The following is a 20,666-nucleotide window of genomic DNA, read 5'->3' as shown; positions in this document are numbered from 1 at the left end:
GCGTCACTTAGTTTGTATGACATATCAAAGAAAACTTTTTATGCGATAATGTGCAATTTTAAACTAAAGTAGAGCGCATGATGATTCTCTCTCGAGCCATGAAGTCCTAGAATGATATTCAAACATTGTTTGTATATTGCAATCCTGTTACTAGCTAAGAATAGGTTGCGTTCCGAGTAGCATGTTCAGAATATCAATACGATGTGTTAGGAATGAAAAGGAAGCAGTGCTCTAAGTTTTATATAAAACTTATATATTTTTATATAATTAAAATTATTTTAATTATATACATTTATTTTTATTTTATTTTTATAAAATTAAAATAAAATTGATTAACAGATTAGCAGTGCACAGAATCTGCATTCGGCAGGAGACAGTAGCCTTCAGGCTAAGATCATTATGTAATTTAACGAGAATAAAGAATGTAACGAAACCGAATCTATTCCGAATCCAAATGCATACATCTGGTCATTTTAGAGCCAAGCTATGCAGGTATCACGTAATAATAATAATGAACTTACTAATTATATGAAGAGCCAAAGGCTTCAATTCGTCGACGTGAACTTATTTACGTTAAGGGATATTACATCCCATATTGTTTCATAGCCGAATAAGATGAGACCTCAAAGGTTGAAACCGGTCTGGGTAGTGACCTTCTCTCATAATGTAGAACAGTAATACAGCTCGTAGGAGCTGGGTTTCACATGATGGGCAAATACCAAGAATAGTGATCGGAGCTTTCTCCCCTTAGTGAGTTGGCTCAGTGCACTACCAAATGGGTTATGTGTTGCACTATCCAGGTATTTGCTTACGCTTGGACTCGCCGAACTTTATATAGTTTCTATATTCGGCATGAAACTCTCTGAGTTTCTTATTCGGCTATGAAACAATATGGGATATAATATCCCTTAACTTAAATAATGAACTTAGCTGAAAAGCCACACTGCTATTTTTTCTGGCGAGGTTGATAATTTTATCCCCTTTACTTAATGAACTTAGCTATTTAACTCTGTATTCAACCTATTTTTTTTTTTCGTTTTCATCCGTTATGTTATGTATATGATTAATAACGGGGCGCCCTCTATTCAGTGTCCTCTTTTGAGGAGTTTCACTACTCGGTGTCTGTGGTTGTGTTTATTTTGAATGTGGTGATGTGTTTTCGTCCTTTCATTCCAAAACGTATTATTAAAATTTAGTACATTTATTCATTATATCGGTAATAGTATTTACATGCTTTGCATATAAATATATACTTTTCCTTTACACCCCTCGTTTTCAACAGATGGAGTCCAGGCATTCACATATATTTGTTCTTAATATCTTAATCTTAAATTACAGACTTAAATATTCTCTCATGTGGATGAAGAAAGTGCTAAATTAGCAAACTTGCAAATGCTATATATTTAATTTAGTTATTGCATACGTTTAGAGACCAAGTGGAATTAGCATTGTGAAAATGCCCGTTATTAAAGATGAAACGAATGAAAGTGATGGTGAAGAAGTTGATCAGGATACTCCAGATAGTGAGAAATCGAGCAATGAGGATTCAGATTCTTCGGATGGATCTGGTTCAGATGACGTTGATAGCTCAGGTAAATTGCCAGTTTGTGTGCTAGTTTAAAAAATTTATAAGTAATTAAAGATTATTAAATATGTTTACGTTGCATCTGTATGCCATAAACATAAAACTGCATTATTATTTAAGTGAGGTATTTGCTAATCATCTGTTTTGCTAAACTACCAGCTGAATATGGCCACTCTACTGGCCATAATGCACCAGAGAAAAACTTCATGCAGTGATGATTCAGACTCATAAATTTTGCTTAAGATGAGTTCCGAAACAACTCGCAAATAAGCATAGGCAAAAGTTACACATCTTAAATGCTACCTTTTGAACTATTGTTGCAAGGAAGAAAATATTTTCTTGACATCTGTTGTAGTTGTTGATGAAATTTGAATCCATCAGTAAGAGATGTAAACATGTAATATTCTCTGTCAAGAAAGGTTCAGAACTTTTCAGGAGAAAGAAAAGAAGAAAAAAAAAGGATTCACCACCAGTGAAAAGTTGTTGAACATTATTAGGAAAGGATATAGCAGTAAATGTTGCAAATTAGGGAATGCCATGTTATAAACAAATCATTCAGAGTGAATACTTAGGATTGTTGTCACAAGGACAGCAGCTGTTATTGATTGCAGTCAAACTGTGGAACGACCCTAAATACTTAAGGTTTACATTGTACTACATCTTTTTTTTTTTACACTATACATCTTGTTCTGTGAGACCCTTGTGAGAGTGAGAAAAAAAGCAAGCTTTGTGCACTGCTGTGACAGACTTATTTAAAAACAAGGAAACTATGCAGAAGAGACATTCATTTGTATGTTCGGTATTGTTGCTATGCTAATTTTCATAAATATTACAGACAGCGCTGGCGCCTAGTATTTTTCTTGTGTGTGCGATTAATGTTCGGTGCCTTTCCAAAAAAGTTTTTTTTTGAATAAAGTGTGAATAAAACGAACAGGAAATGAAAAACAAATGAAAACTGCCTTGCAGTATAATGTTACCTATGGATTAGTCCTGCTTATACAATTTTTTTTTACATGGAACTCAACAATTAATCATAAGTTGATTTATGATACATCAAAAAACTAAAGAACTATTTTAGGTATATTTTCATAAATTTTAATAAAAAATTACAGTCATATAATCGGGTCCAGGATACAATTTCAGAATTTATTTGTTCGTTTCCAGGAAGATCTTTAGGGGCCTGAATGGAAGACGACGTACATTCATAAGTATATGTACCACTCTGTACCATTCGTTGTTCGTTTAACTCTTATCTCATATTTTTTGACATCTTTTAGGTGTCTATGTATATCGCACACTGCGTACACGCCACCAGCCGGGCCTGATTACGTATGTTTTCTGATCTTACCATTCTATATTAGTGTTATTTTAAACATTAAACTGTTTTTTTCAAATTTCATCCATTTCAAGACAACAAAACCAATTAGACCTTGTTGCATAAAATTCATTTAACAATGCTATGGTCGTTATACCAATTCCATGCCAATTTCAAAAATGTGTACTGCCCTTCTAACAGTCTCTACAAAAAAAAAAAAAAAAAAAAAAAAAACCCTCTTATTCCCTTGTCCTCAAGACTTTATGCAACTCCCAGTGTACTTATCTTGTATGTGAAGTACTTCTGTAGAAAGACTTATACATAACAATTCATAACTGTTATTTGTGAGGGAATTACAATGTATATGGAATATTAATAACTTTATAATTAATACTTCCATTATTTCGACAAAGTCAAATCATCAGGGATCACAAAACAATGATATATGCATTCAGACACGAACACTGGGTAAATGAGGTTGAGGAAAGACATCCAAATTTGTTGATGTTTGGAAAGTTTCTCAGAGCTGAGGCAGATTCATGAATATCCTTTCATATTTGTATTTGCTGCAGTGGAGTAGAGTGGTCTTTTTCCAAAGTTGCTTGTAGTGGGTGTCCAAAGCATGACGAGCAAGTTCTTAGCAGCTATAATGGTGGAAACAGATGTAGTACTTGTGTTCAGAAATTCTGTTATTGGCTGTCCTGTCTGTTTGATTGTAGTAGGATGGTTTGCAACTGCAAGGAACCTGGTAAACAACTGGCATGGGTGTTCTTTGATAGAGCTGATAAGGAATGTCAATTTTTTATGTGGTTTGTAGGGATGTATTTCTTTAGGATTTCTGTTAATTTTGTTGATGTGCCCCAAAAATATAGAACGGTGATATTTTGTGTAGTTTCTGTTCTGGAGAAGGCAGTTGGAATTTTGGGGTTTTAATATTTTTTGGATTAGTAGGCATTGGCTAAGAAAGTGTTGAGAATGTGGTCAAGTTCAGTTAGTGCCCTGTTATCAGAGCTGAATTTTGCCCTGTTATATAGGGATTTTATAATCCTATATTGTTGTGGGGTTCATTTACTTTTAGTGAATGATCTACCACTATGGTAGATACATTCACCGACATCCACATACAAATTATATACATTTATTGGTGAATGACTTGTGGAGATGACTAATAAACTAAAACCCCATAACTCTAGACACCTTCCCCCCTTTCCAGGTATATTGGCTACCAAAAATCACAAGTATAATGTGCCATTGCACTCTCATTGTGGACAGCACTGTTTCACCCGCATACAAATTAGCCAAAATGCCCTTGCAAGATACTGTGGTAACATTCCTTCACTCATAAAAATCTCACTCCACTTTAAAGAAAACCATACACTCCAACACATTGACATAATGGTTAACTTTGTTTTGATGTCTCCTGTCTATTCACTAATGTCCCACTTAAAGAGACACTTTAGACCTTATCCAAGCTATATTTCCTCCTGATATCTCTGCCCTCCCCTTTTTTTTTAGTTCACCATGAATTCTGACTATTTCACCAGCTTGGCTTTCCTCCTTCAGTTGTACAGATCTTGCAGGCAGATATACTGAAACATTGCCATCACTAATGACTTTACAACTTGTTCATATACCAACCAGAATACCAGATAACCCGAACGACTCCCCAAACACCCTAGATCTCTTCCTCACCAATGACCCTTCCAAATACACAGTGAAAGTAGTGGGCCCCTAGGTAATTCTAACCACAATCTAGTGCTCATCTCCTCCCCCCATGCAACAACACTTAAACAGCCACTTCCATAAAAGAGTAGTTTGGCATTATAACAGTGCCAAGTGGGACAGTCTTCGTGACTTCTATGCCACATTCCCATGGATGGATTATTGCTTCAGGCCATCCAATGCAAACATATGCACTGAACTTAGTACCAAAGTGATCCTCACTGGCATGGAAACATATATTCCCCACACTACTCAGAACTGCCATTCCCTAACTAAACCCTAGTTCTCTCAAAGATGTGCCAAGGTTGTACAAATGAAAAACCAAACATACTGTAACTGGCTCAAATTAAGAACCCCATCCTCCTTTAGAGTGTATACTGAAGCCCTCAAATAGATGCAAAAAAAAACAATGTTTCTAAAACAGAGTTCGAAAGAGCAAAAAAGCAGGAAACTAGCAGCCTGTCCAAACTGCAGCCGAGCCTTTTGGTCTCTCTCACCAAAGCAATTGGCCGTAACTTCTGCCCAACACTATTCCCACCCCTATCATAATACCCAGATAGCTCTATTGCATCATCATCCACAGAAAAAAAAACAGTCTTCTGGCTTTACAATTTTGCTTCCAATGCATGAATAACAGACAATGGTAAATGCCCCCTAACCATTCCAGATGCCCAACATACAATGTCCCCTATACCCTTTTGCCAGGAAGAGATCAGAAAAATGCTGTCCAAATTGCATAAAAAAGTTCTCCTGTAACTGATGGCATTTCACCAATTATCCTTAAAGTTTGTGCACCAGAACTGACTACTATCCTGTGTCACCTATATATATATACACACACACACACACACACACATACTCTCTTACTCCACTGGTATCTATCCTGCAATATGGAAACTGGCCTATATTCAACCCATTCTCAAGAAGGGTGAGAAGTTACTGCTGCCCAACTACTGCTCTATCTCGCCTACCTCAGTCTTGTCTAAAGTAATGGAAAAAGTTCATCAATTCCCAACTCCTATACTACCTTGAAGGCACCCACCTAATAAACGACCACAGGTATGAATTCTGTTGCTGCCAATCAACAGGAGATCTGCTCGCATATGTCACCCATCTCTGGACAAATGCCATGGAGAAGTTTGGCAAATCTCAAGTAGTTGCACTTGATATCTCCAAAGCTTTTGACCGGGTCTGGCACAAAGGCTTACTAAGCAAACTACCATCATTTAGTCTGTTTCAAGACTTCTGTAGTTGGATTGCCAGCTTTCTGTCTGGATGCACACCGTGTGTGATGGTGGATGGTTCCTTATCCTCTCACCGTTCTGCTAATGCTGGGACTTCACAAGGTTTTGTCCTCTCACCAACCCTCTTCCTGCTATATATCAGTGACCTATTTCAGTTGACCTCCAACTTAATGCAGAGTTTTGCAGACGACAGCACATTGCACTCCTCCCTTTCATTTGATAAACCTTACTCTACACAGCTCACCTCAACTTGCAGAACATAAACCACCACTGCCCTCAATTCTGTTCTCCAACCAATCTTCCAATGGGGTTCAGATAACCTCAATTTAAATGCTAATAAAACCCAGTTCTGTCCTATTTCTTAAAAAAAAAAATTTTTTTTCCCAGTATTCTTTTTGACGATACCCAAATTTCCAGACAATTTGAGATTTCTCTTCTTGGAATTACCCTGACATCAAACCTCTCCTGGCATAAATACATCACAACCATTGCATCCTCAGCTTCAAAAAAAACTAGGATTTCTCTTTCACTCAAGACATTACTTCACTCCTGAACAGCTGTTAACATTATACAAATCACAAATCCACTCAGCTATTGAATGCTGCTCTCACATATGGAGGGACCTCTAAAAGCTTCCTCAAAATGCTTGACTCAATACAGAGGAGAGCAATTAGACTTATTAATGACCCATCTCTTACCAACTTACTCCCTCCACTTTTTGCACAGACGTTTGGTTTCTGCAATATTTTACAAATATTTCCATGGGAAATGCTCATCTGAAATAACATCAGTAATTTCCCCAGTTAGTACTAAGTTCATTGGAACATGTGCAGCTGCTGCTCAACATCCTTTCACAGTGCACCTTAAAACAAACAGAACAAGTTTCTTTTCCTTCATTCCTGCAACTGCTGTATTGTGGAACAGTCTTCCTCCTGTTGTGTTTCCCAAGGAATACAATATACAGTCTTTCAAATCAAATGTAAACAAGTTCCTCCTTTCCCAACCCACTGCCCATATATACGATGCTAATGTACTATAGGTTGATCAACCAACCTCTCGTGTATGGGCTCAACATAAAAAAGAAATTTGGTTTGGCAATGTAAATTCTACAGACAGATGGGGGGGGGGGCAGCTATGGATTCACCACTTTCTCTGCCCTTGGCCAACTATTTCATGGAGACCTTTGAAAAGAAAACCTTAAACACTGTCTACTGTTTGGCTATGTAGATGATGTGTTCTCCATATGACTTGGATATGCTCAACATTTTCTTAAATTTAAACAGTCAACATCTTAGGATCCACTTCACTTTAGAAATGGATCCTAAAAACAACAGTCTTCTCTTCCTAGCCACTGATTACATGCCAGTCTGATGGATCCCTGCCAGTCTCCATTTACAGAAAATTCACACATAAATCATCTGTATTTTTAGATTTAAGAAGTAACAGACACTATACAGCAATTCTGTTATTGACTATGAGTAATGACATCTGCAGTTATTGATAAAAAAAAAATTATTTTTGACATACACATCAGATGCACTTCTTATTGCAATGCAATAAGAAATGCACTGAAAATTAGTACACTTTGCACAGTTATTCCCCTTGCAAACACTCACACACTCAATCTTCAATCGCATCCACTTTCCTTAAGCACATTTCCAACAGTGCAGTATACAGTCTTATATCTCTGCACTCCAAAGTGCAACACCTTGCACCTATTCAAACTACAATCCCTACTCATTTGTCCCAGCTAAAAATCTCTGAAGAAATTAACATCAGCAATACTCCTTACCTTATAATTTTTCTCAACTTTGCATCATTAGCAAACAACTAAAGATCTGTAGTCATCCCATATTCATATCATTAACAACTAAGTTAAACAGTAGATGCCCCAAAACAGAGTAACATCACCAGTTACATTCTTTTTACACCACTGGTTACCTTCCTTTTTTGAGACAACACTCCATCATACGTTGCTTGCTGCTATCATTCAGAGAGCTAATATTCAATCCATCTAACCAAACCTGTTATCTATTCCTGTCCTGTGCAGCTTGTACACCAGCCTTTCATCACATAATCTATCAATTACCTTTGCAAAGTCCAAGAATATTCTATTGAATGTCCATTGATTGACTTAATCTCTCCCCACAGTTTAACAGAAATAGAAATAAAAGGCTATAGCATATTTTGGCAGGATATAGAGAGTAAATGAGGTGGTGGTGTGGAGTGTTACTCTTCCACCACCATCTCATAAGAGATAATTGTGCCCTCTCATGCTGGAGAATCACAGTGGAGATAACACTAATGGCTTTGAGAATATATGGTGTGTGAGATGGATGTTTATGGGAGAGCTTCAACTATAATGATATCAACTGGGCAGAGGAGACAGCATGCAGTAATTAGGGATCTGAATTTTTGGATTTCATGAAAGACAGTTGCATGTCGTGGAGGGAGCATGAGGATCGAGAGTTCTGGATTGGGTCATAGCATCAGAGGATCTGATTGTGATTGAGATGTCATACTTGTCTTTGCTGATGACTTTTGATACCTTCAAGTCCAGTCCTGACTTGGAGGTATCAAAACAAAGAATTTGTGGAATTATAAGGCAAGTGATTATCATAGAAACCAGCATGCAGCAGTACAATGGATGAAAGATAATGAAGAGGGTTTGTTAGTGCGTGGGAGATATTTATGAAAAAATTGTTGACAACAGTGGCAGGTTGTATACCTCAAGTGAAGAAGATAAAGCAATTTGAAGTCAAATGAATGACATGAGAAATAAAAGGGGAATTGCAGAATGAGAGGAGACTGGTGCCACAATCCAAGGAGAATCCCAAGGAGTTTTTTTTACTATGTGACAAGTAGGAGAAAAAATGATATTGGATGGATATGGGAATCATTGAGTGATCACAGCAGATGACATAGTTGAGCTATTTAATGATCACTTTATTAGTGTTCTATCCTGGTACAGCAAGCTTTATTCCTAGAAGGATAATGAGTGATGAGGTGTTCGAAGTGAAGGAAGAGCTTATATTCTGAATACTGAAGTACACTAAATGTGAATAAGGCATGGGGCCTCGATGGAATTTCACCACGTATTTTAAAGGTATGTGCTATGGAACTCTGAATCCTTTAAATTGATACCTTCAGACAAGTTTCTGAAGAGTGGTAAGGAGGATAAGATAGCACCATTGCATAAGGGTGGCAGTAGAATGGAGATATCACACTATGAGGGGGGAGGGGTCTGGAAAGTTCTGATAAACACCTAGAACAAAAATGATATTAAAGCAACTGATATATAACCACAAGAAAGAATTTACTGGTAGCAGAGTTATGAAGGTAACTTATGTTCTTTCTTGTGGTTATATTATTATCTGAGACCACTAGGAGTTAAGGACTCATCAAAGGAGGCTATAAATCAACCAGCTGTTATACCTTCTCTCAAATTCATTCACACTAGATGCACTCACTATCCCTAAAGGCAAACTATTCCATTCATTCACTGGGAGAGAAAAGCCTTATCCCTTTCTTGACTACAAATTAATTTCCATGGATGTGCTTATGTTCTCTCCCCACCTTTCATGTAACGAAAAATGTCATTGGATGATATCTTATAACACCCGTTCAAAAGTTTATAAACCTCTATCATATCGACCCTCCTTCTCCTGTTAACCAGAGTCTGTAATCCACATAACGCACAATCTGTCCTCATAATCTAAATCCCATAATCTGGATATAATCTTTGTAACTCTTCTTTGCACCCTTTCCACAGCTTCTTTAATCCCTTGGAATTCTGGAGACCAAATCTGCACACAGTAACCCAAGTGTGGTCTTATCAAAGCCTTATAAAGAGGCAAAATAACTTCCTTATTCTTTGATGTCAAGGTTTACTTTAACATCGCAATTATCCCCTGAGTTATATTTGTAACTTTTACAATGTGACCTTTGAACTTCAAATTCTTATCCACCAATAATACACCAGGATCCCTTGCCAACTCAGTTTCTTGTAACATAATGCTGCTAAAATGATATGCCAATATCATTTTAGCAGCACTGGAATTACTGGAAATCTCATCATACCAAAGTGCATAACTTTTCAAGTCTAGTCGCTGACTGGAGGAACTTCTTCGAAGCCTTTCTTCAACTGATTCCCGAGTTAGTCGATCTCTGGCACGGGCAAGCGGGTTTTTCATCCCGGAAACTCGGGTTTTTTATCCCGTAAACTCGAGAAAATCGACCTTAGTACCCACATTATTTCAGACAGTACCATATCTTGTTAGGGTTAGGTACCAAGAGATGGCAGCACTTGTTTGCCAGCCTCTTCATCGGTGGCTGCTATAATTAGTGATAGACATGGGCCAACTATTTCTGATTGGCTACCGGTGGAGATTGAACTGCTCACTCAGTCTCCAAAAACATTATACCGACAGCCATTCATTTTCGTTTGCCCAAATTTCCTGCCTATTCAAATAATTTTGTAAGTGCTAAATATCAATAGCATCCCTGAGTGTCCTGCCTATCTTTGCATCATCGGCAAACAGTTGCCCATCTGAAGTTAATTCCTGACTAATGTCATTAATGTACAGGTTGAACAATAATGGCCCAAGGACTAAATCCTGAGGCACACTACTGGTCACCTTAAATCTGGCAGATTCACACCCACTGTATATCCCCTGACCCAAGTCAAGAGTTTATATTCCAATCTCATATTTTCCAGTTTATGCAATGGTCTTTCATGTGGTATCCTATCATACACCTTAGAAAAATCCACCATTATCATAGTGTATCCATTTCCTTTATCCAGCTTGGCCATAACATTGTTATGAGATATGAGCAAATTGCTAAAACATGCCCTTCCTTTTGTAAGCCCATGCTACTCCTTGCAGAGTATACCTTTTTGTCTACCCATTTCTGTATGCGAGTTCTTACCAACTTCTCTTCTTCACTACCACACCAGAGATACTGATAGGTCGGTAATTAGACACATCAGTTTTTGCACCACCCTTGTACAATGGAATTATCCTACATTCCTTCCATTCCTGTGGTATCATTCCTGAACTGAGACTTGAGTTTTGCGAACATGTGAAAGGCTTAGTCATTTCAGCCAAACATTCCTTTAGCAAATCGGCTGATATTCCATCTGTCCCTGTTGACAAATTTGTATCTAGGTTATGCAACAGCTCTTCAACCTCATTTTTATGAACCTCTAACTCTTCATCCAATGTAGCAGTATGACTGTTGACTATGTTACATACACCTGATTGATATATCTTAGTAAAGCGAGTACTTATTAATTGAACAATCTCATTAGCTTCTGACACTAGAGTACCATCTTCATTGAATAAAGTTATTCTTTCACATGCATTCTTTCTTTTGCTTACAGGATAATGATAAAATTCTTTTGGATTGCCTTTAGCTTGCATGGCCAATTTCTATTCATATTCCAATTTTAATACTTTTCTGGTCTGAGCTTCATATATTTCATAACTTTCATATCAGCTTCTTTAATATCATTTTTGTTCTTGGTGCTTATCAGAACTTTCCAGAATCCCCTCATAGAGGCCTATTTTGTATTTCTTTTATAGATACTTCTATACAGAATTGTGCAGATGAGGGCAGTATTATTTATACAGGCCAACATGGATTTGTTAATGGGCACTCCTGTTATAGTATCAGAGAGTAGGAAGATTACAAGTGGGGTTCCACAAGGGTCAGTGCCTTACTGTATTGAACTGTACAGAACTACAGGGAAATGTTCACTGTTTGCAGATGATTTGAGAGGGTTATTAGCAATAGTGCTGATATTTTGGCTCTTCAAGAGGATTTGAATAGGCTGGAAAAGTGGGCAAACCAATGATGATAAGGGATGCCACATTATTGAAAATCAGTAGCCCTTATCTGCTCCACCAAGGCCAGTCACATTACCTTGACCTACCAGGTCCCTTGCAGTTGCAAACTGTCCTACTATGGTCAAACAGGGAGGATAGCCAGTATCAGAATTTTTGAACACAAGGATTGCAATTGGTTCCAGATGTAGTCCTTATAGCCACTCAGAACTTCCTAATCATGCTTTGGACACCCACTACTGGATGTGCTGGAAGTAGGCCATTCTATTACCACAAGAAATGCAAATATGAAAGTCTGTTTCAAGATCTGCCAAAGTCCTGAAAAATTTTCCAAACCTCAACAAATTTGGGTGCATGAGGCTTCCCCAGATTTGGGGAGCATTAATCTTCAGCCCAAAGGCCAAGACTACCCAATGCAGCTCACTAGTGGATGCCATTTAGTATTCTGGATCCGACTTTAGTTGCCTGTCTTCAGCCTCATTTGCCCAGTGTTAGTGCCTGCATGTATATGTCATTGTTTTTTGTGATCCTTGATGATGGCAATGTAACGTTGCCAAAATATAGGAAAGTATTAATTAAAGTTTTTATAATTAATATTTTATTATACGTTATTTCCTGAAAAATAATACTTATGAATAGCCACCATATAAACCTATCTGCCAGAATTACCTTATCCAACACATTTGTCTTCTTATCATAAAATTCAAATAGATGATTGCTGAAATAAGACCTACAAACCTATACTGGCTATTATAAAGAATCCTAGGTCCAGCTCCATTCCTGTTTCTAACTAACCTCTCCAATACCTTGACTACAACTACAGATATACAAACTGGTCTTGGTTTTGCAGTTGATGACATTTGTTCATGTCTCCTAATTAAAAAAAAAAAAAAAAAAAAAAAAAAAAAAAAAGTTATAAAGGTGCTGCTGCTGATAGCAGAGGAATTAAGTCCACATAAGGTAGACATGAAAGAGGGAAATAGTGGCAATGGTTATGAGGCAGTGTGGTGTAATGGAGGTTGAGAGGAAGACATATTTAGTTGGATATTGCTATAGGCCTGGGAATGTGGAAGGTGGTGATGAAGAAATGTGTAAATAACTTGGATTAGTGAACAAAGGAAGGGTAATTATTATGGGTGATTTTAATTATGGTGTTATAGATTGGAATGAAGAGATAGTATTTGGGAATAAGGAAAATTAATTTCTCAAGTTCTTGAGAGATAACTATCTCAGGCAGCACGTAAAGAAGGGCATGTGAGGATCAAGAGTTCTAGATGTCATCATTTCAACAGACGATGTAATTGTTAGAGGGGGTTTCACACTTTTCTCCAGTTGGTGCAAGTGATCATGAAGTAATCACTTGTGTTGTATCTAGTCATATGCAGGCTTTTGTGTGGAAAGGATATATATGGAATTGTAAGGCTGGTGATTATGACAAGCTTTGGAGACAGCTTTAAGCTATAACATGGAACAAGGAGTTGAGCAGTAACGAAATAGATGCTGCATGAGAACTGACAAAGAAATACATAACAGCATCAATGTTCAAGTGTATTCCGAAGGCCAAAAGGCTGAATAAAATAAGTGTAAAATGGATGAATGTGGAGCTTAAACATGAAATCTGGAAAAATAAAGTACTTTGGAGGAAGTACAAGATGAATAATGGTAATAATCAGTCACATGAAGAGTATAAAGAACAAGCCAGGAGAGTGACTCAGTTAGTAAGGAAAACAAAAGTAGAGTATGAGCAGAAATTGCCAAATCAGGCAAGGAAAAACCCCAGAGAGTTTTTTAGATATGTCGTAAGTAGAAGAAAGAATGATCATGGTAAGATGAAGTTAATGGATGAAAGTGGTAGAATGGTAACTGCTGCGGGACATTGTTGAGGTATTCAGTGATCAATTTATAAGGGTGTTCCATCCTGATCAGGGTGGAATCATGAGGAAATTAAGTGTAGAGGGGATATGGAGTGGAAGGAGGATAAAATTGTTCTGCTGCATAAAGGTGGTGATAAGACTGTAGCTTCAAATTATAGGCCGTCTGTATATAGGCACGGTTGGAGGAGCATTGTGTGCAATAGTTTGTACCTCGATGAGTCTGTGACCCCATGGAGGTCAAATGTTAATAGCAATTATAAAGTTTTCTGTTTTACCAAGCTTACCGAAGCAGTTAATTCATTTGGCTAAAGACTTTTTGAGATGTAATCTGCACAGAGTAAAGACCTAAGCTTGATGTCTCTAATTTGAATATCAGGTTTAACACCACTTTTCTTAATGATGTAGTCCATATAGATTTTAAATAACAGTGGAGGTTGTGTGTAGTCTTATGTGTAATTTAACATGAAATTTTCCTCTTCATTATATCCTTTATATCTAACTGCTGATTTGTTCCATAAAAAGCTCTCTTTTTCTTTCTCTCTGTATAAAGTTCAATTTACACCACGGAGTTTAATATTTTAAACAGCTCTTTTTTTGGTACTTACAATTTTTTTTTCAGATTATAAAATTTAAACAGAAATCCTTATTATACTGCCATGATTTCTTAACTGTGTGCTATAAGGTAGAAATCTAGTCTTGGTAACCCTGATGTAAACTAAATCTAGTCAGTTCTTCACTACTAATTTTTATTAGATTTAGTATACTTAGATAAATCTTTGAAAACAATCTGTATGGAAATTCCTCTACATTTCTTACTTGCAGTTTTATTTTAATTTTATGCATGTATGATGAGAGCTGTACTCCAGTTCTATGAGATTCATCCTTGTAACCACACCTAGATTATGTAAATGTAGTCTCTTCAGAACTATTACCACTATGGTAGAAAGTTTTTTCACTTGGTTACAAAGTAAAATATGCTTCCCAAAAAATTGTATTCTTGTTTATTCCATTACCCAAGCTTATGTAAGCAAGTAAAATTTTCATGTGAAGGACCTCCCTCGATGAGTCTTTTGACTCCTTGGAGGCCTGAATAATAATAATAATAATAATAGTCTTCCTTTATATTGTTCTGGGTTCGAGGCTATCTAGTAATAAACATGCTGTTATGAATGAAGCTCATGTAAGATTAATGATTTTTGTTGATTTATTGAGTGTTTTCTTAAATTAATTGGTATATCTTTAATGTATTATCGTAGCTTATTTAGCATGTTTATTGTATTGGTGCGTTTAGTAAAATAATTATAGAAATGTTTTTATAATCATAAGAATAGTGCTGTAAACTTGTCACTGCAGGACTGTGTCTAAAGCACAAATTGAAGTAGTTACTACTGGGATAACCTTTGTTCCAATGAGCAGAAATGTTGCAGCAGGGATGATAATATAACTGAGGATAATCTGACATTGGAAATATCCAGATTAAAAGAAATTATTAGAAAATGGATCAGAGAATTGTAAAAAGTGGAAAAACGTTTACAAAATTTAGGCAGGATAAGAAAAATTATCGAAACAAGAAGAAGCAGGGAAGCACAACTTTGTAATAATACACAAAGTAAGTCAATTAAAATATAAGAAAAAAAGAAATGATATGGTATGGCAATTCAATCATAATTCAATTTAATGACTTGCAGAGGATGTATATGTTGATTCTGTATTTGTGTTGTCAAAAGAATGCAGTACAATATATATATGTTGCCTCAGGGGCTCACTTTAGTGAGTACGGGCGTGGCATGCTCGAGGTACCTGAGCTGGACCATGCTTTACTTCATGTAATATACATCTGTTATATTATCTGTAGACTGGTCCCTCCTCTTCCTCCCTTTTTTCTTTCTTTCTTCTCTTCTTGCTCCTTCCCCCAAATGCTATTAGAGTATTCGAGGGGAATCTTTCCTATTTTGCTGTGTCATTTTGTCTTGTGCTAACAGGACATTATCAAACACTAACATGATCAGGCCATCAAAAAATGTTCATACCGCATTGTCCGTCGCGCAGGTTACCAACGGACGCGTTCAGGTTTTAGGCAGAGGGACCCGTTCGAAAAATATGTTAGTCTCCCTTAGACAGCACTCTGCTAGAGGAGACTCCATCAATGGGCCTGCTACCCGTTTGGGGAGGTGTTTAGGGGCAGCGCAAAGAAATGGTTCTTGAAAAGGATGGAAATGGCAACGACAACTGCACCAGACTATGGCTTTAGGCAACTGGAACATCTTCTCTCTGACAGGGAAGGAGTTGGAACTGGTCGAGGAAGCCAAGTGCTACTGGCTAGACTTAGTCGGGCTTTTTTCGACCAAGAGGAGAGGCTTTGGAACTGTCGACCTGGATAAGGAGTGGAAGCTCTACTACTCTGGTGTGAGCCTGACAATGTCTGCTCAGGCGGGTGTTGGGATACTCACAAGCCCCCAGCTGTCAGACTGTGTTGCTGAGTGGATCCCATTGGGGGAACGGGTATGTGTGTTAAGGTTTCAGATGAAAAACCATGATTTGGCTGTGGTGCAAGCCTATGCACCTAATCTGGAGTCAGAATACTCTGCCTTCCTAGTGGAAGTGGATGCTGCTTTTGACAGGGTGGCAGACATGGAATCAGTCCTGCTAATGGGTGACTTCAATGCACATGTTGGAACAGATGACCAGACATGGAGGGGTGTGGTTGGGAGGAACGGCACCCCTGACCTTAACGTGAATGGGTTGAAATTATTGGACTTCTGCTGTACTAACAGCTTGTCCATAATGAATACCTTCTTCCAGCACCGAGAAGTCCATAAGTATACCTGGTACAGGGATACACTAGATCTCTGATTGACTTCTTTATAGTCTCAGCAGACCTTTTTTCCTCAGTGTTGGACGTTCGTGTGAGAAGAGGGGCAGAATTGTCAACTGACCACCACCTTGTTGTGTGCACTCTACGGCTTCAGAAACCAGATGCTGCCATAACGCTGGTAGGCCTAAGCAGCTATACTGCGTGAAATGGGAGGCATTGGAAAATGAGACTGTGAAGAAGAATTTTGCAGATGACATTTCCTCCAGGTTCAAAGAGATTCCCAAGCATACTGCAGATGTTGAGGAGGAGTGGAAGCTGTTCAGAATAGCTGTCACTGCCTCTGCACCCTCATGCTGTGGCAGAAAGTGGCTTGGCATGGCAACAGGTAGTGAGAAAAGGACACCTTGGTGGAACCAAGAAGTCCAAAAAACTGTCCGGGCAAAAAAGGAGTCCTACCTAACATGGCTTAGGGTCAGGTCACCTGAGATGCATTTGCGGTATGCTGAGGCATGAAAAGCTGCTGCTGAGGCAGTAAAGACAGCAAAGCAGAAGGCTTGGGAATCCTTTGGAGAAAGATTAGACTCATCCTATGCAAATGCAAACAAAGTATTCTGGCAGACCATCCGCCGCCTTCGAGAGAGGAAATTGTGCACAGCAAGGGCAATTAAGGCCTCTGATGGTGCACTTTTAACAACCGAGAAGGATATCCTCCACAGATGGAGGGAATACTTTGAGAGCCTTCTTAACCCAGGTGGCCCAGCAGTTGTGGACATCCAAGAGGTGCAGATCGGGGCAATGACTAGTCTCACAGCAGAAGAGGTCCATTTAGCAATAAAATCGTTAAAATCAGGCAAGGCTGCTGGCGATGATGAAATTCACCCTGAAATGCTAAAAGCATTAAATCGAGATGGTGTTCTCTGGCTGACTCGAGTGTGTCAGACTGCTTGGATATCTGGGCAAGCACCAAAGCAATGGCAGACAGGCATAATAATACGTCTTCAAGAAGGGAGACCAGAAGGATTGCAGTAACTATCGTGGCATCTCTCTGCTCAGCCTGCCTAGGAAAGTGTATGCTAATGCTTGGAAAGAAGGTTCAGGAGCATAGTTGAGTCAAAGTTCCAGGAAGAACAATGTGGCTTTCGTCCTGGTAAAAACACAACTGACCAAATCTTCACTTTAAGGCAAGTCTTTGAGAAATCTTGGGAATATGCCAAGAATGTCTACACATGTTTTATGGACTTGGAGAAGGCATATGACCGGGTTCCTCGGGATAAGCTTTGACAAGTAATACAAGAGTATGGAGTGGATGGCTAACTATTAGCTGCCATCAAGTCCTTGTATGAATGCCCAGAGTTTTGTGTCAGGGTAAACAGCACAAAGTCTGAACCTTTCAGTCTCCGTTGGCCTCCGCCAAGGGTGTGTTCTGTCACCCCTCCTTTTCATAATGTTTATGGACTGGATTGATAGGCACAGCCGAGGCAGTGAGTTTGTCAGAATTGGAAGATGTGGCATTGGACATCTGCTTTTTGCAGATGACCTAGTTCTGCTTAGCTCTTCCACAGATGACCTCCAGCGGACCCTGGATAGGTTTGTAGCTGTTTGTGCAGATGCCAGAATGAAGATCAGTGTGGCCAAAACTGAAACATTTGTGGTCTCAAGACAACCATCCCAGTGCACTCTACATGTAAGTGGAGTCCGAATGAGGCAGGTGGAGAAGTTTAAATGCCTTGGGTCCATATTCACGAATGATGGAAAATGGGATGTAGAGCTAGATACTCGAATTGGCTTAGCAAGCTCAATATTGCGGGAGCTTGGCCGTTTGGTAGTATTGAAGCGGGAGTTAAGCCAGAAGGCAAAGCTGACTGTCTTCAATACAGTCTATGTCCCCATCCTCACCTATGGTCATGAGAGTTAGGTAATGACCGAAAGAATGCAGACACGAATCCAAGCGGCTGAAATGAGGTTCCTTCGAGGGGTTGCGGGGCTGACAAGACTCGACAGAGTCAGAAGCTCTGCAATTCGGGGAACCCTCAATATTCAACTACTGCTTCTCCATGTTGAGAGATCAGTTACATTGGTACGGGCACCTGGTCAGAATGCCACAAGAGAGGCTCCCTCAGCAGGCCCTCTTTGCCAAGCCAGAAGGTGGGAGGCCACGTGGAAGGCCAAGGACTCGCTGGCTAGATTATATCTGAAACCTTGGGTGGACATGTTTGGGAATCCCACAAGAACACCTGAGCTTGATGGCAGAGGATCGTAACCATTGGAAGTTCCTCTTACAGCTGTTGCCCCCACAACCCAATTAGGAAAGGTGGGCCTTGAAGATGTATGTGTGTGTGTGTATGTGTGTATATATACAGGGTGTTCGGGATAAATTTGACATATTTATAATTAATTATATTTTTCCGTAAGTTACATGTATTAACACACACTTCTCTTCATTTAAAAGTTTGGACCCTTCTTCATTCATATACAAGATGTCAGAAAGGATGGATAGCTGGAACCCACCCGAATCATGGAAGAGAATAACTTGTATCATGATGATTCGTGCCCGCCATCAAAATAAGGATATTACGACTGCTGCCCAATGCTCCCTGAATACAGTAAAAACAATCAGGCATGAACTAGAGACTTGCAATGGTGACTACGAGGATGTAGCAAGAAGAAAGATCCCTAGCAGACGATCTGATTGCGTTCGTACAGCAGAATTCCTCGCAAATCTGCAGGAACAGGTGTTGAAGAACCCTGGCATTGGAATTCGGGCTTTGTTCGTGGAGTTGCTAACTGTAGTCAAGCCCTGGATAACAAGGGTAGCCAATGGTAGGCCGTATGTATGGCAGCAGGATTCGGCCCCTTGCCACACCTCTGGGAAAAGTCAAAAATGGTTGTCTGAAAATTTCTACGACTTCACCAGTCCAAATGTTTGGCCTCCAAACTCCCCAGACCTTAACCCCATGGATTATTTTGTATGGGGCGCAGTTGAAAAAGACACCAATCGCACTTCCAGTAATACAAAAGCCCAGTTAATGGATAAAATTAAAACAGTTTTTGCGGCTGTTCCCAGGGAGACTGTAGCATCAGCTTGTTCGAGGTTCCGAAGCAGAATTGAAGCTGTGATCGATGCTAATGGTGGTTATTTTGAGTAAATCTTGTTGATAGTATTGTAATTAACTCTGCCTGTAATGTTTTTTTGTCAATTCATTAAATTTAATAGATACAAAGAAGATTTTCTTTTTCCTTACGAAACTGTCAAATTTATCCCGAACACCCTGTATATATATATATATATATATATATATATATATATATTAATGGCTTGGCTGGCCAAGTGGTTAGCATATCTGCTCTCCAACCAACAGGTCATAGGTTCAAATCTCATTGTGAGCATAGATGTGTGTGATTGTCTTAAGGTGGGGAATGAATTTCATTGCCTAGTGTGAGATCACTGCCCTGCTTATTGAATGCCTGAGGTGGCTTGAAAAAGTTCCTTGTTTGGTGTCTAGAGCAGGGTGCTTAGACTATGTAAATAAATAAAAAAGTATAAAAAAATTTATAAAAACAATCCATAACCCACTCATGAGACTAATCTACTATAGGTTTCCAACCTTTTGGGAGTGAGAATCACGTTAAAAAAAATTCATTTCAATTTCTGCTTCTCTTAACCACAACCATGAAAAGTGAAGCAAAGAAAAATAGATTACTTCTGAAAAAAAGTAAAAAATGACCATGTTGAAAGTTTATTTTTCACTTCGTTAGACTATAATAAATTTAGTTTAATTCTTTATCCAAGTGCGAGCAAATAGAGTTTACACCTGAAAGTATCTTCAGGACTGGGGTAAGGTAGTACAACACCGGGCAACTCATTGCAAAGGTGGAACAAGCTAACATCACTCCTATCTCAGTATCTCCCATAATGCAAAACACATCTCCCTGCGGATATGTATAATGTTATGCATTAAGGGAAGGGCCACTCCCCAAACTAGTTTCGACCTTTATTGAGGTTTCTTCAATGGGAGCCAGGCCAGGCAGAAGCATTAGCAAGGTCATCTCTACCTATAGGAGTTGCCAGACGGTGTGCTACCTTTTTATTAAATTACTCTGGATTTAGAGAAAGATGTTGAAGTTTATTTTTTACTTGGTTAGACTATAATAAATTTAGTTTAATCCTTTATCCAAGTGTGAGCAAACAAAGTTTGCACCTGAAGGTATCTTCAGGACTGGGGTAAGGTAGTACAACACCGGGAAACTCATTGCAAAGGTGGAGC

At 38.6% G+C, this 20,666-nt stretch overlaps 1 protein-coding gene across 1 annotated transcript in view; it reads left to right on the top strand.

Annotated features, from left to right (window-relative positions):
• Window positions 1-1,120: 1,120 nt before the first annotated feature.
• Window positions 1,121-20,666, top strand: part of Brms1 (breast cancer metastasis-suppressor 1-like protein) — a 113,276-nt gene continuing 93,730 nt past the window's right edge. Inside the window, exon 1 of the mRNA XM_090398704.1 lies at window positions 1,121-1,592. Coding sequence (XP_090254830.1) covers window positions 1,457-1,592 — 136 coding nt within the window. The 5' untranslated portion in view covers window positions 1,121-1,456. The remainder of the gene's footprint in view (window positions 1,593-20,666) is intronic.

This window comes from Typopeltis vanoorti, chromosome 10 (genome assembly GCF_054136105.1).
Source record: "Typopeltis vanoorti isolate ZY-2024b chromosome 10, IOZ_Tvanoo_1.0, whole genome shotgun sequence".
NCBI lineage: Eukaryota > Metazoa > Arthropoda > Arachnida > Uropygi > Thelyphonidae > Typopeltis > Typopeltis vanoorti.
The sequence above is the reverse complement of the archived record's forward strand: the minus strand, read 5'-3'. Positions and strand labels throughout refer to the sequence as shown.